This window comes from Cavia porcellus, unplaced genomic scaffold (genome assembly GCF_034190915.1).
Source record: "Cavia porcellus strain 051 isolate PalLab524CR breed Dunkin Hartley unplaced genomic scaffold, mCavPor4.1 scaffold_20, whole genome shotgun sequence".
NCBI lineage: Eukaryota > Metazoa > Chordata > Mammalia > Rodentia > Caviidae > Cavia > Cavia porcellus.
This window is the reverse complement of record NW_026947503.1, coordinates 6,790,639-6,804,198: the sequence shown is the minus strand read 5'-3', so window position 1 is coordinate 6,804,198 and position 13,560 is coordinate 6,790,639. Positions and strand designations below refer to the sequence as shown.

General features: G+C 42.0%; 2 protein-coding genes and 1 long non-coding RNA gene across 3 annotated transcripts in view; 2 read left to right on the top strand and 1 right to left on the bottom strand.

Moving 5' to 3' along the window:
* The window catches only part of LOC100735904 (cytochrome b5), a 47,026-nt gene extending 45,642 nt beyond the window's left edge, over positions 1–1,384 (bottom strand). Inside the window, exon 1 of the mRNA XM_013149036.3 lies at positions 1,142–1,384. Within this exon, the coding sequence (XP_013004490.1) occupies positions 1,142–1,270 (129 nt within the window). The 5' untranslated portion in view covers positions 1,271–1,384. The remainder of the gene's footprint in view (positions 1–1,141) is intronic.
* Positions 1,385–1,554: 170 nt separating this feature from the next.
* On the top strand, positions 1,555–5,337 carry LOC106026938 (uncharacterized). The gene is made up of 3 exons (XR_001200536.3): positions 1,555–1,689; positions 2,107–2,198; positions 2,318–5,337. It is a non-coding gene; the product is annotated as an uncharacterized LOC106026938 (long non-coding RNA).
* Positions 5,338–12,678: 7,341 nt separating this feature from the next.
* The window catches only part of CUNH18orf63 (chromosome unknown C18orf63 homolog), a 44,742-nt gene continuing 43,860 nt past the window's right edge, over positions 12,679–13,560 (top strand). Inside the window, exon 1 of the mRNA XM_063231443.1 lies at positions 12,679–12,775. The gene's annotated coding sequence lies outside the window, so the exon portion shown is untranslated. The remainder of the gene's footprint in view (positions 12,776–13,560) is intronic.

Genomic DNA, 13,560 nt, shown 5'->3' with positions numbered 1-13,560 from the left:
CTCTTTTGGTTCATTCCTCCCTCAAAACAAGAACAAAGAACACTGTGAATTATTTTCATCACTTTTTGTTCTCATTTACTGGGAGTGAAGCGTGGGAAAGTTTTATGATTCAAAAACTTCCTCCAAACAATGAAACACATCCAGAAGCAGTAAAGCGTTACCAGAAACATCCCTTAGGTTGTACTGCAGAAATTAAAATTTAATGCAAAGAACCTTAGCAAAGGAATGTCATACTTTGAGTTAAGCAAAGTTATTCTACAACTCCCAAAGTTGGTTAAGGATCAGTTCCTACTGGCAGACGTCACTCATTTGCCTGTCCTCTTCCCAGGTCCTTCCAAAGGCACACACCACCCAGTGCTAACCCTTGTATGCCAAAGCGCCACGGGATGAAACTGATCACTGAGCCTCTGCTAGGTGAACACTGGTGGCTGCAGCGTAGATGGGAGGGTGGGCTCATGGGTGTCAGAGGAGAGCAGTCTGCGCCTGCCCCATCCACTCCGATCCCAGGGACCTTTCTCGCTTGACCCTACTATTCTGGGGACCTTCAGCCATTTGGTACTAGAAGTCCATTCCCGGAATAACATTGGTGGATCGACGTCAGTTCCAGATGGAGCCAGTCTATTCAAACTCAAGGCTAAAATGAGGCTTTTAAAAATCCTTCGGTAATTGCACTCTCTCCTACAAAGTGTAGGCAGGGAGCATTCTAGGACTTCCCTGCCCCGGTCTCAGGATCCAGATTCGGCTGTACAAGTACTGCAGACCATTCGGCGGGCTAAGTGGCTCAACCCAGGCCATGATGACGCACGCTTGTAACCCTAGCACTTGGGAGGTTGAGGCAGGAGAATCAGAGAGTTCGAGGCTAGCCTGGGCTACACAGTTAAAAGCTAGCTTAGACCATAATGCAAGACTCTGTCTGAAAAACAAAATACCTAAATGAGATGGTTCAAGCAGCAGGGACGTTGTACTAGGGAGCACGTTTAGTGCACAAATGTGCAGATGCGGGGACCGTTCCCAGGTGCGCACACACAAATGCACACTCAAGGCGCAGACTCGAGGCGCAGTCTAGGCCACTGCGCCCCGAGAGACACGCTCCCGGCCACGCTCCCGGCGCCCCCTACCGAGGTCGCACTCCTCAACTCACCTCTTCTAGAAAGCGGGTCAAATCGTACACCTTGTGGTGCAGGATCACCCAGGTGCTTTTGCTATCTTTGTGCTTCTCAATCTCTTCCAAGGTGTAGTACTTTACAGCCTGCTCCTCCTGTCCGGCCATCTCGGTTTGTAACGAGCCACCCCAGGTCCAGAACACACAGCCACGTAGGGTGCACCACAGCGCTCGTCTCAGCCACCTCCACCCGGGACATTCCCCGTGCGTCTTGGCTGGTGCCCAGGACTTGGCGAAGGCGCAAAGGGGGCGCGGACGAGGCACGGCTTCTGAAGATTGGCCAGTATTCTAGTCACTCAAGAGGCCCCGCCCTCGGCCGAGCCCCTCCTCCAGTCCCGGCGCGCCCCCGCCCAGTGCGCGGATGTTGATTGGCTGTGAAAGCTGCGTTTCGCAATCACCCGCTGCTAGTGCGTGGAAGGCAGTTTAGTGGAGACTGCTCAGCTAAAGGCGGAGAGGCTCTTGAACTCGCGCAGGTCTGGGCTCTGCTAGTGGGCTAGGGACAGGCGCTTGGACTCTTGCTATGCGAGGTGAGGTGGATGGGGCTTTTGAAAACTCCATGCTTGTGAGGACAACCATGGCAGCACAGGAGTGTTTCCTAATGAGATCGTATCAACTTCTATAATACCGGTTAGCTTTAGTGCGTAGGTAACACGTGAATGCTTTATTTCACATCAAACAACAAAAATACAATCCTGGAATAATTTCCAAGAAAGTCAGGAAGTTGTTTTTTTTAACTTTTAAATTTTAAATAATTGTAAATTCAAAGGAAGTTGTAATATACAGAGATGTTCTGAAAACCGTTAACCCATTGCCCTTCAATGGCTACATGTTAATGTAACTGTAATGCAGTATCAAACCAGGAAATGAATGTTGACACAGTAGGTATATGTATTCTTCCATCCTGTTTTAAAACTTGTGTAACCTTCATCTCAATCAATATGCAGAGATGTTTCATCACCACCACGATCAAGCTAGAGATATCCCATTTGGGCACTTTCACTTCCTTTCAATGTGATACCTAACCCCTGCCAACCAGGTAAAGGCTTCCCTTCTATGTAATATTGGCATTTCAAGATGTTATATAAATGTATTAGTTAAGTTTCACTAAAGTATACATTTAATATTAAAGTATATGTTATATGTATTTATATATAGGATTTACCAGGAAAGCTTACAATAGCTGCCTGTGGACAGGGGTGGAAGAATGCATAATGGCCATCTGCAAGGATCCAGTCAAAAGTGGAAGGCCTAAAGCTCTCTGCAGAATCCATCATGAGTCCTTGTCAAAAGGGCTAAGGGCCTGCATTGGGAGGAACTGTAGAAGAATGTCCAGAGGCAATAAAGGCAAAAGGTCCTCCAAGGAAGCAAAGAGAAGACCTCCTTTTCCATTCCCTGTTTATTCTGTCGAGGCTACAAGCCTAGCTGGTGGTTGCCATCCATGCCAAGGGTCAGTTTACCTTCCTGTTTGTGGCTTACATGTCTATATCCATTGGTACACTCAAAACTGTGCCCCATGAGGCAATCTTAATTCCAGTTGACTTTTCAAGTTTGTTTATATCTAGATGCCCTCCGATACCTCATGTACTCATAGTTGGGACTTTTGGGAGGAGATTGGATTATGGAGGTGTGATAGATTAGTGTACTAATGAGATTATGCCTAAATGTGATGCTGGGAGCAGAAACCTGGTTGAGGAAGTGGCCCACTGGGCCCAACAGTGTCCTGGAAGGATACAGTATCTCTCCCCCTCCCCACTTAATGTCTGTCTGCTTCTATGCAATGAACTGTTTCTCTACTATTGTGCTCGACTGCCATGGAGCCAGCCAGATATCGACTGAAGCTTTTACAAACTGTGAGCTAAAATAAACCTCTCCTCCTTTAATTTGTGGGTGTAGGTATTTTTGCTCCAGCAACAAGGGAAGTAATTTATTATAAGGTTTATATAAAGTATTTATCCACATTACAGACAGTACTCTCCATATTATCAGAAGGGGAAATCACAGCAGCTTCAAGTCTCATCAAATTAGCCAATTCCAATTTGATTGTATAAAGGATTTACTAAGAAGACTTACAGTGCCTACCTGTGGAATTAGAGTAAAAAAATGCAAAACATCTGCCTGCATGCTGGACAGCCACAAGGCAACTCAAAGGTCAAAATTCTGGAGCTCATAGCAGAGTCCTGTGCAAGTCCACGTTGGAAAGTCAGAGTCTACAATGGAAGACTGAAAACTGTCCTGCAAGTCTGAAAGAACTACAGATGAATGTCCAAAGACAGTTATAACTAAAGATCCTTCAAAGAAATGAAGGGAATACTTCCTTCTTTCCTTTCTTATTCTGTCTAAGCTACAAGCCTGTTGGTTGATGTCACCCACATCAAGGGTGGGTCTTTCCTCCTCAGTCTGCAGCCTACATGTCAGATATCCATTGATATACCCAAATTGACGTGTCACAGTTAATGATCACAATAACTGGAGATTGGTTTTTTTTTTATCCCCTGAATGCCTTGAGACCCATACAAGCTGTATATATCAGTACTCTATAACTTTTGATTACTAGGTTTTACAGCATGGTATAGATGTTCTGTGATATCACAGCTTGTTTTAATCACTCACTTGTTGAGGACTATTTCCATTATTTTCATTTTTTGGTTACTATAACAATGTTGCTATGAACAGTCATACAGGTTTATATGAATGAAAGGTTTTTTACTACACTAAATTCCAAGAATGTGGCCGTTGAGAAATGCAACTAAGTATATATCTAATTTTTAGGAACTGCCAATCTTCCACAATATGTATAGCATTTCATTTACCTACCAGCATTCCATGACAGATCTCATTTTTGCATATCTTTACCAACATTTGGTATTGTCATTCTTTTTATATTAAATATTTTTTCTTGTTTATTTGAGACACAGTCTTACTATGTAGTTCACGCTGGTCTTGATTTCATTGTGTAGCACAAACTGGCCTTCAACTCAAGGCAATCCTCCTGCCTCAGCCTCCTGAGTACTGGGAATACAGGCATGCACCATCACAGCCAGAATTACATGTTCTAATAATGTATAGAATTGTGGTCCTTATTTGGACCATTTTGACATATGCTTATCTGCCACTTGTCTTTCTTAGTGAAATATCTCTTCGGGTCTATTGCCCTTTTTGAAACTGAGCTTTTTGTCAGGGACCAGGCCAAGATCCAAGCTGCCTACATGAGGGGTACAGCAAAAGGATGAAGTAAGGGACAGACAAAGTAAATCATGACAGGAGCTGGGAGATGAAAGCCTCAAGATGGGCAGAGACAAAGACGCTCTGAGCTGCCATTGGGTGCACACATAACAGGTGGGAGTATTGGATGACTCAGAGGAAGGCATGATCTTAATGCAGATGAGCATCTTAAGGTGGTGAGGATCAGTTCAGAAGAGGGCAGTGAAATGTGCAAGGCATTTTTACAATAGCAGGTGGGAAAAGGCAGCAGGCAAATTAGGAGTTCCTCCTTGCCCCCAAGTGAAAACTGTTTTTGTTACTATTTGGTTCTCAAGGAACCAGGATGTTTTCAGCTGATGTAATCTTGCCCTGGAATATCATAGCATCACAGAACCATTTGTCGCAGCTGGGTGGTAGGTCAAGATAGTGGGCCTCAGATAAGCCCTAGCCACAATTTAATTATGAAATTATTTCTCCCCCAAAATTATATAGAACAGTTTTAGACAGCTTTTTAATGTTGAGGTTTTTGATAGCTTGCTTTATGCATATACTAGATATAAGCCCATAGTCAGATATGTGGTTTGGAAACATTTTCTCTAAATTTCTCGCTGTATTATTAGCCTTTCTCAAAGCTTCATTTTTAAATTTGAAAAGGTATCATTTATTACTTTTTTCTTTTATTGTGCTTTTAGTGTTATATCTAAGAACTCTACAAAGTCATAGTTAAAACTAATTTCTCATCTGTTGCTTTCTAAAAATGTTATAGTCTTGCATTTTTGTAATTCTTTCTTTGAGATATGATATGACTGTGTTACCTTGGTCTCAATTCCTGGGTTTGAGATCCTCCTGCTTAAACCTCAAGAGCAAGTGAGAATATAGACATATACTATTACACTCAGTTTGCAGTACATCAGAGTTAACATTTTTGTATGTGAGGAATGAGAACTGCAATAAATTTCATTTTGCTTTTTTTTTTTTTTTTTTTCTGTTTTCTTTTTCGGTACCAGGGATCGAACTCACAACCGCCTGCTTGCATGGCAGGTGCTTCTGCCGCTGAGCTAAATCCCCAGTCCATGAATTTCATTTTGCTTCAATTAAACTGCTCAAGCACATTTGTTGAAAAGACTATCATGGGGAAAGAATGATTTCTTGTACATCTCCCCAGTAGTTCTCATGTGAACTACTTGGCTATATTTAAGAACAAAATCCAAGAACTGATTAATGAGATGGTCACATTGCATTAATTTTATATGTACACGAGAACTTCAAAAAGTGAATTCTGAAGAAATGACCAAAACATGATGCTTTTATACTTTTTTAAAATAAAGAGCAGTAAATTTATGAAGAATGTCAGAACAGATCTCTGGATCATAGTGGTGTCTTAACTACTTTCTCACTGCTGAGACAAAATACTGAACACCCAAAGTTAAAGAAGGAAAGGTTTATTTGGCTCACAGTTTGTAGAGGTTTTTGTTCACAATCAGCTGGATCCAAAGAACAGTGGCATGGAAGACAGGCATCACAGAGCAAATATAGTTCATGATGAGCAGAAGATAGCAAAACAAAAGAGTCAAACATAGCCTTTCTATCCCTTATATCTTACCCAGGTTATGAAGGGTGGATAATGCCCACACACTGAATCCTAGCATTGCACCAGGAATCAGATCAAGTGTGACACTCAATCTAGGTATCTCTGAAAAATCCCCATTTATGACTGCCTGAGGCTTTGGGGGCATATCAAAACACAAGCCATGACATTCCACCTCTGGGCCCCAAAGACTCATGGATATCTGTTTAAGCAAAATGCATTTAGTCCATCTCCAAGTGTTATCAAAGGCCTAAAAGTTTCAGTATTGCCAAAAAGTGTAAGTTGAAAGTCTCATCTAAAATTTAAGGCAAATTCTTAGCTTCAAGCCCTTGTACAAATGAAAGTTAAACATTTCCAACATTCAGTAGCACAAGATAAACCTTTCCATTCCAAAAATTACAAACCAGAAGACAGCAAGGAATGAGAACTAAAGACCAAATTCCAGCAAGGCAAACATGAAATTGCACAGTTCCATTTCCAGCATTCCTGGCAATCTGTGTCAAGCTGTGAACTCCAAAGGTTTTGGGTGGCTCTACCCTATGGCATTTCTGGTGGTTGTAGCTCCCATGCCTTCTTTCTTTGGCTGGCTTTGCTCAGTCCTTTCAGCTTTATGTTAGTGATACATGTTTCTGTCTTCTCCAACCTTCTGGGTTCACTGAACCTTTGGCTTCATACTTACAGCTTCACACACTGGCCTCTCAGGGGCACCCTACCTGGCCTCCCAGGCATTCTTCTGGAATCTGAATGGAAGCCTTACTGGCCCTACAACTCTCACTTTCTGCATGCATCTAAAACCAGCACCATGTAGATACACCAAGTTCTGCTACCAACTGTAGCAGTAGCCAGTTAGCAGTAGGGGTCCAGTACCTATGAGCCAATTCCGAAGGAGCAAATTCCCTAGGCAAATCTGGAACATAGTTCCCTGGGGCTCTCTTCTCAAAACAAAGTCACTTTTGGAATTTTGAGACTGCAAAAGATGGAGTCCTGCTGTCTCTTGTGTTGCCCTCAGCACATTTTTTCTATTTTGTTCTTAGCAATCAAGATCTCCTCTGCTGTATCTTTGTAGTCCACAGCTTTCCTGGAGATTCCTTTCTGGCCAAACTCAAAATGTTTTAAATCATCTTTTGGGGCTCTTTGCTCTTGATTTTCAACATAAATCTGTCTAAAAGCCTCCAACATGCCACAGCCTCGACATTAGAATTTCTGTCAGTGTCAGGCAAAGTGGTTAAAAGCAAAACTTTGAGCTTCACATGGTGGTGCACATCTATAATCCTAGCATTTGAGAAGCTGAGGCAGGACAGTCAGCTCTAGGCCAGCCTATGCTACATAGTGAAACCCTGCCTAAAACAAACAGACAAACAAAAAACAAAAAATTACTTTTGTGCCAGCAGCCTGAATCCAAATCATAGTTTATCAGATTCATGATAATGACATAATAAGTATTCTAAACCCCTTCCTTGCAAAATATTTAGCATGGGGTATGGCACATAGAAAGCAATCAATACATTCTAGCTAATATCATTATTGTTATTGTTAATATTCTTTTTTTGTACCTGGGATAGAACTCATGACCTCATGCTTGCCAGGCAGAGGCTTACTCTGCTAAGTCCCTGGCCCAACATTATCATTAATACTCAACAAAATTTCCTTGTTTTGAAACACAAATTTGAAGAAGCATCTATCTGGCAAGTACTCCATTGTAAATTAAATCCATTTTAAAGTACCTCACTGTAAAGTAAAATAAATCTAGGCAAACTTAGAGAAAACAAATCTGAGAATAAAGGAACACAGATAATTAGAAGCTCCTCTTGACTTCCCCTAGAGCAAAAAAAATTTTATGAACACTTCAAAAATCAATTTTCCCAAAGTTCTTCAGACAGAAATATACATAAGAAGTATTATATATTTTCTTTGATTACAAGACAAAAATAACCACTGTTACAATTTTCTATTCCTTTTCTAATTTCTTCTATCACTCCAGAACAGGACTCGATTGAGTAACTCTTTCTTGCCTAGGGACAAGTGGTTACCCCAACCATAGAAAGCTAGTTCTCTTGCCAGGCATGCCTGTGAAGCCCAACACTCAACAGGGTGAGGCAGGAGAATTACACCAAAAGCCAATCTGGTATACATAGTTCAAGATCAGCCTGGACTATACAGTGTGACCCTGTCTCAAAAAAGTTTTTTAAAAAAGCCGATTCTCAGGCCACATGAGCCTTTCAACAAAAACAGACTCCAGTTCAATATCTACACAGATAATTGTTTATATCTGTTATATGTCTGTTTATATCTGTTAAATGTCTCATTGGTATAGGTTAACGTTCCCTTCCAGAAATATCTCATCTAGAATGCATACCACATTCAGTTGATTTCTAGATAATTTGTTAACTATTAATAGTAATTCCAGTTTTTCAAATTCATTTAAAAATAAGCCATCTATGACTTGAAGTTGTTGTTATTCTATGTATATTTATTTTAAAAAGTATGTATATTGAGAGACTGACCAAATGAGTAAGGAGAAGGAATTGAGTAGATAGTATCTGACCACAAAGCTAATATAATTGTCTTAAATTTATTGCTGACATACTGTATCATCCCTCAGTAACTTCAGACAATAATTTAATTATATAGAGAGCATCTTATTGTGAACACATTTTTAGTCATATTTACCCTGTAGGCATATCATGAAGGAGGAGTAATTACATAAGCTTAGTAAATGATTGTAGAACATACTTAAAATAGTAAATTTATTGTTTTACTCCTTTGCTGTCTATAGCACAATAGAACAAGAATAAAATGGTACAGAGAAAAAGTAATGATGTCCTACTTCATTTTTTAAAGTGTTCATGGTTCTATACTTGATCTTTGCCAAAAGCCCAAGAAGCAACATATTTATGGTTCTAGACAGTCATACAAAATACAGTTAGTTGATGGTGTCACCATCATCAGGTCACCCAAGTCAGAAGCTTATCACTTTGGTCATCCTCAAAATCAAGCCCATCACCAGGCTGTACAGATTCTATCTGCTACACATCTCTAATCAGTAGTATTTTCTTTATTTCTACTCTAGTTGCCTTTTATGATTATTTGCCCAACTTGCTTTTGAAACTTCCTAATAAATTCTTCTCAACACTAGCCTTTAACTCCTCAGATCCATCCTCTATAGAAGACTGGGTCCACAATTAAAATCTAATCACATCACTACTTGCTTATGACCTTCCAAAGTCTCCTAACAGCCAGAGTTCACATTCCTTCCTACATCATGCAACATCATTCAAAATCTAGTATCTGCTGGTCTCGCTAAGGTCAGCCTTTTTCTTTTACCTAAGATCTAGATCAACAATAGTGAATAACTTGTACTTCTTCATATGGCACATTTTCTTTCCTTATCCCTTTTTCCCCCTAAAGTACTCCATCTCTTTTCTCCCATTTCTTTTTCTCTGTCTGAGGGCCCAGAACATGTTATGACTCAGTCTAGCAGTTACCTCTTGTACCATGCACATGATGACCACATCCTTCCCTCTCACTGGCACTCCTCTCAGTTCTCCCTTGATCCTTTGATCATATTCTAATCACAAATACTTGTCACATTTCTCTCTACATGACTCTCATTGGGCCTCGAGTTCCCTGAGGGCCACTATGGTTCTGTTGGATCCTCAGCACTGAGCACAGTATGCGGCACACAGCAGAGGTTCAATTTTTTTTTAAATAAGTGAGAGTATGAGCTATAGAAAATAGACCTTGAATGCTCAGAAAATAATTATCATACTGTAATACACTAAGAATTGTAGATTAATTCATTTATTTGTCACTAGTAAAAGTACTAACCATAGTTTTATATTTTTTACAGGGCTTCTACTAAGAAAAACATTTATTTATTTTCCACTCTAGGAAACAGTTGGAAATGAAGGCTAAATGCAGCAAGGGCATGAAAATACAGAGTCTGAAAAGAAAAAAAAGTATGAGATTGAAAATTAGCAAGTCTCTTACTTAATAAAAGTTTCTTCACATTTCTTCTGTCTGTGTGGTTTCTTCTATCACTGTGAGCTTCTGCAGGGAGCATCCCAGGATTTAGTATGAGGGCTTCTTTTCTTTATATATGTACTTTTTTTTAGACTGTTCATGTTATAAAGCTTATTATTAAATGCGTACGTTTCCCACTCCTGTCCTATACACTGCCCTGCTGTTTTGTTTCAATTTGGTTCAGTTTGGTTTGAGACTGGGGCTTGCCATGTAGCTCAGGTTGGCTTTGAACTCACTATGTAGCCCAGGCTGACCTCAAACTTGAACCTCCTGCTTCAGTATTCAGTGTTGGGATGACAAGTGAGTGCCACCACACCAGTGATGCCCTGCTCTTCTTCCTCATTTCTCAATGTCAACATGAACCAACATGAATTCCTTTTGATTTTCATATCCAAACTTGCTCCTCTCACAATCTCGCCCTTTTAGTTAACGGAAACCCCATCTCCCCAGGATTGTAATATGAAAACCTTGGAGTTATGCCTGATTCCTCTTTCGGGCCTCACATCAATTCATGCCTAAATCCCATTATATCTAACTTCCAGGATGCAGTTCCGTTTCATCTGGTCCACTGTCACTACTCTGATCCAAGCTAAATTGTCTCCTAACTGCTCTTTTTCCTTTGTTTGCATGTTGCTACTTATTTCCTCTGCTACAACCACAGTAATGACCTTCAAGCCTTTATTCTCTTATTCTTTCTTGTGCAACATTCTCCCCTAGGCACACATATGTTCTCATAATCATGTCTTGAACACAAATGTCGCTTCTCTGAAGCCTTCCTGACCACTCTTTAAAATAATGGCTGTCTCCCACACTCCTGATTCCTTCCCACTTTATTGTTCTTCAAGGTTCTTATCTTATTGTATTAAGAGTTTCCTCATTAATCTTATTATCTGTTCTCTCTCAAACCCCTTCAACCCAAATAAAAATCAGAAAGAAAAAAGCCTCCAAAGAATATTAGGAATGAAAAAGCATTGTAATAAGAATGTATACACCATAGAAAAAGGATTAGGTATGTTCAAGAGAGGTGAGAAAACGTGAATTTTTAAGCAGAAAGGAAGAAATTTATGTGAGCCATTGAATATAAAGTTCATTAGCCCTGGAGAAGTGAGGGAAGGATTGGCATCAGCTAATTGAGCTGATGCTGGGCATGTATTCTGTTGAGAACATCTGGCCTGAATGTTGTAGTCATGAACAATGTTAAAGATAAGCATCACAAAGTAGGAGATACAGCTCAGTGGTAGTGCTGCTTATCTAGCATGCACAAAGCTCTGGATTCAAAGCCAAGCATCATAAAAAAAATTTAAAAATGAAAGATAAATTTCATTACAAAAAATGGTTCGTACTTGCAAAGAATGTTCCCTTTTGGACCTTGAAGAGGTATCTAGACAAACAACCTAAGCCTGCTTCCTTTTTTACTTCCCAACTCTAATTTTATGTGGGCCTTGCAAGAATGATTTCATCTTGATACCACCAAGGCAGAAAATATTGTTTACTTAATGCTGTATCACCAACCCCTAAAAAAAATACCTGCACATAATAGAAGCTTAGTAAACATTTGTCACATGAATGAGAGGCACCTGTCATGAGCTTTTAAAGATCTTCTGGTGGTGGAAGTTCAGCGACATTAAAGGACGTTTGGAAGTCACACAGGGTGGACCTGAGAATTAGTAAGAGCAGGGAGTTAGCTAGATATGAGCTGGAGCTGGGTTAAGGCAGCTGGGCCAGGAAGGAAAACCTCAAACAATGCGATCACAGAATCGCTAGATCTTAGCCTCCTGCCTTCCTCAGAGGGGCCCAGCATACACAACATGTAAGTCTGGAGTCAAGGCTTGGTCACCTAGGGGAATCAAACCCCAGGCTGACCCAAATAAGCCTCATTAGCATATGTTTAAAGTACGGTTCACCCCCATGCCCCTTTGTAGGCGATCACGGTCACACTATATAAAACTGGTAAAGTCTCACTGTCAGCTTGGGGGGACCAGGAGGGAGAGCCACGTCCTTTGACCTGGTCCCCATGGTCCGAAAGCCAAGCCCAGGCCTGGGGGCCCCAGCCCTCTTCAGGCTGTGCCTGCGCTTCCTGTCTGGGAGGACCTGAGGGGGCTCAGGTCTTGCCTTCACCCAGATGCCCAGTCCTCTCCTAACAAACTCACTTGCTAAAGCTGCTATTTGCTATGCTCTTTTGATGGGGCCTCCTGATAATTCAGTTAAGAACTAAGACTGCATTTATAACGCAGACCGTCCTCTGGTAACAACGAGGGGACACGTGCTCCAGGACCCGCCAGACGGCACTGGGAGCTGCTGAGGGGCCAGGGGCTCCTTTGCTCGGCTTTGCCTTCATGAGCCGACTTGTTGTCTCAGGTGCCCGTCAGGCAACGTCTCAGCTGCCTGACCAGCACCAGGCAACCCAGAAAAGCTGAAATTGAGAAAAACTAGTGAGAGGGTTCAGTGGGTACGGACATGGGACTTTCAAGGCACGCTAGGTGCACAGCAGGCCTGTTAGGACAGCGAGACGAAATGGCGCCGAGGCACCCTGAACACCCGGGCTGTGGCGGTGCTGGGAACCACAGTGCATCAGCCCCGAGCCCAGGCCCGCCTCCAGGGAGCTCCAGGCCTCGGGAGCACTCGGTTCCCACAGCCACTAAGAAGGTGAGGGGGGCGCAGGGGCTGCTGGGAGCCGCGCCCCGGCCTATAAGGGGCTGAGCCGCGCCCGGGGGATGCCGGGAGCGACTGCTGCAGAGGCCGGGACTGTGCTGAGGAGAGCCCCAGAGCTCGGGCGCGGGCCGAGGGGGGGCCTCTGCTTGGTGAGTGAACCCGCTGTGGGCTTGGGGTGCTCTCCGCCTTGGCCTCAGCACTCAGGTTTCCCAGGGAGCCCCGGTGTGTCTGTGCCTCAGGAGGTGCGGCTTCGGAGCTTTAACCGGGCTAGAAACACCGTCCCCATCTTATGTCCCCCCACTGTCAGGGACCTGTCCCGCACACCAAAGAGGGAGACACTCCGGGGTTGAATTCCTAGCACTTTCTTCTTAGCACATTCCTAGTCTTTTCTTCTTAGACAAAATCTGTTGCTATTTAAACGTGTGAAGTACTACAGTCCAAGTTACCTTCCACCGATGTATGTTTTGTATGTTTGAGGGTTTGGGCTTGAATAAATTGCTTTATATATACATAGCATCCCAGTTTGCCATAAGACAGGATATAAAATTCAAAGACGTGCCATGTGAATTAGCAGGTATAAAATGTACTCCAAATAAAAGGTTTGTCTGCTTGTTTTGAGACAGCGTTTCACTGTGTATTTCAGGCCGCCCTTGAACTCGCTGTGTAGTCCCGGCTGGTCTCAAGCTTGCAGTCCTCCTGCCTCAGCCTTCCAAGTGCTGGGATTACAGACAAATAAAAGTTGTAATAGGCAGATTGATTAGTGGCAAACAATTTAGAAATCTTAGTAAACGTAACAATTTATATATCTCAGGAAACATTTTGTTACATGAAAAATAAAAATATATTACTCAGCCAAACTGCTTTACAGAAATAATCTAAAATAGCAGATACTTGGCTATTTTGATTTTTGAATTATGTTGCAGAAGAAAAATTT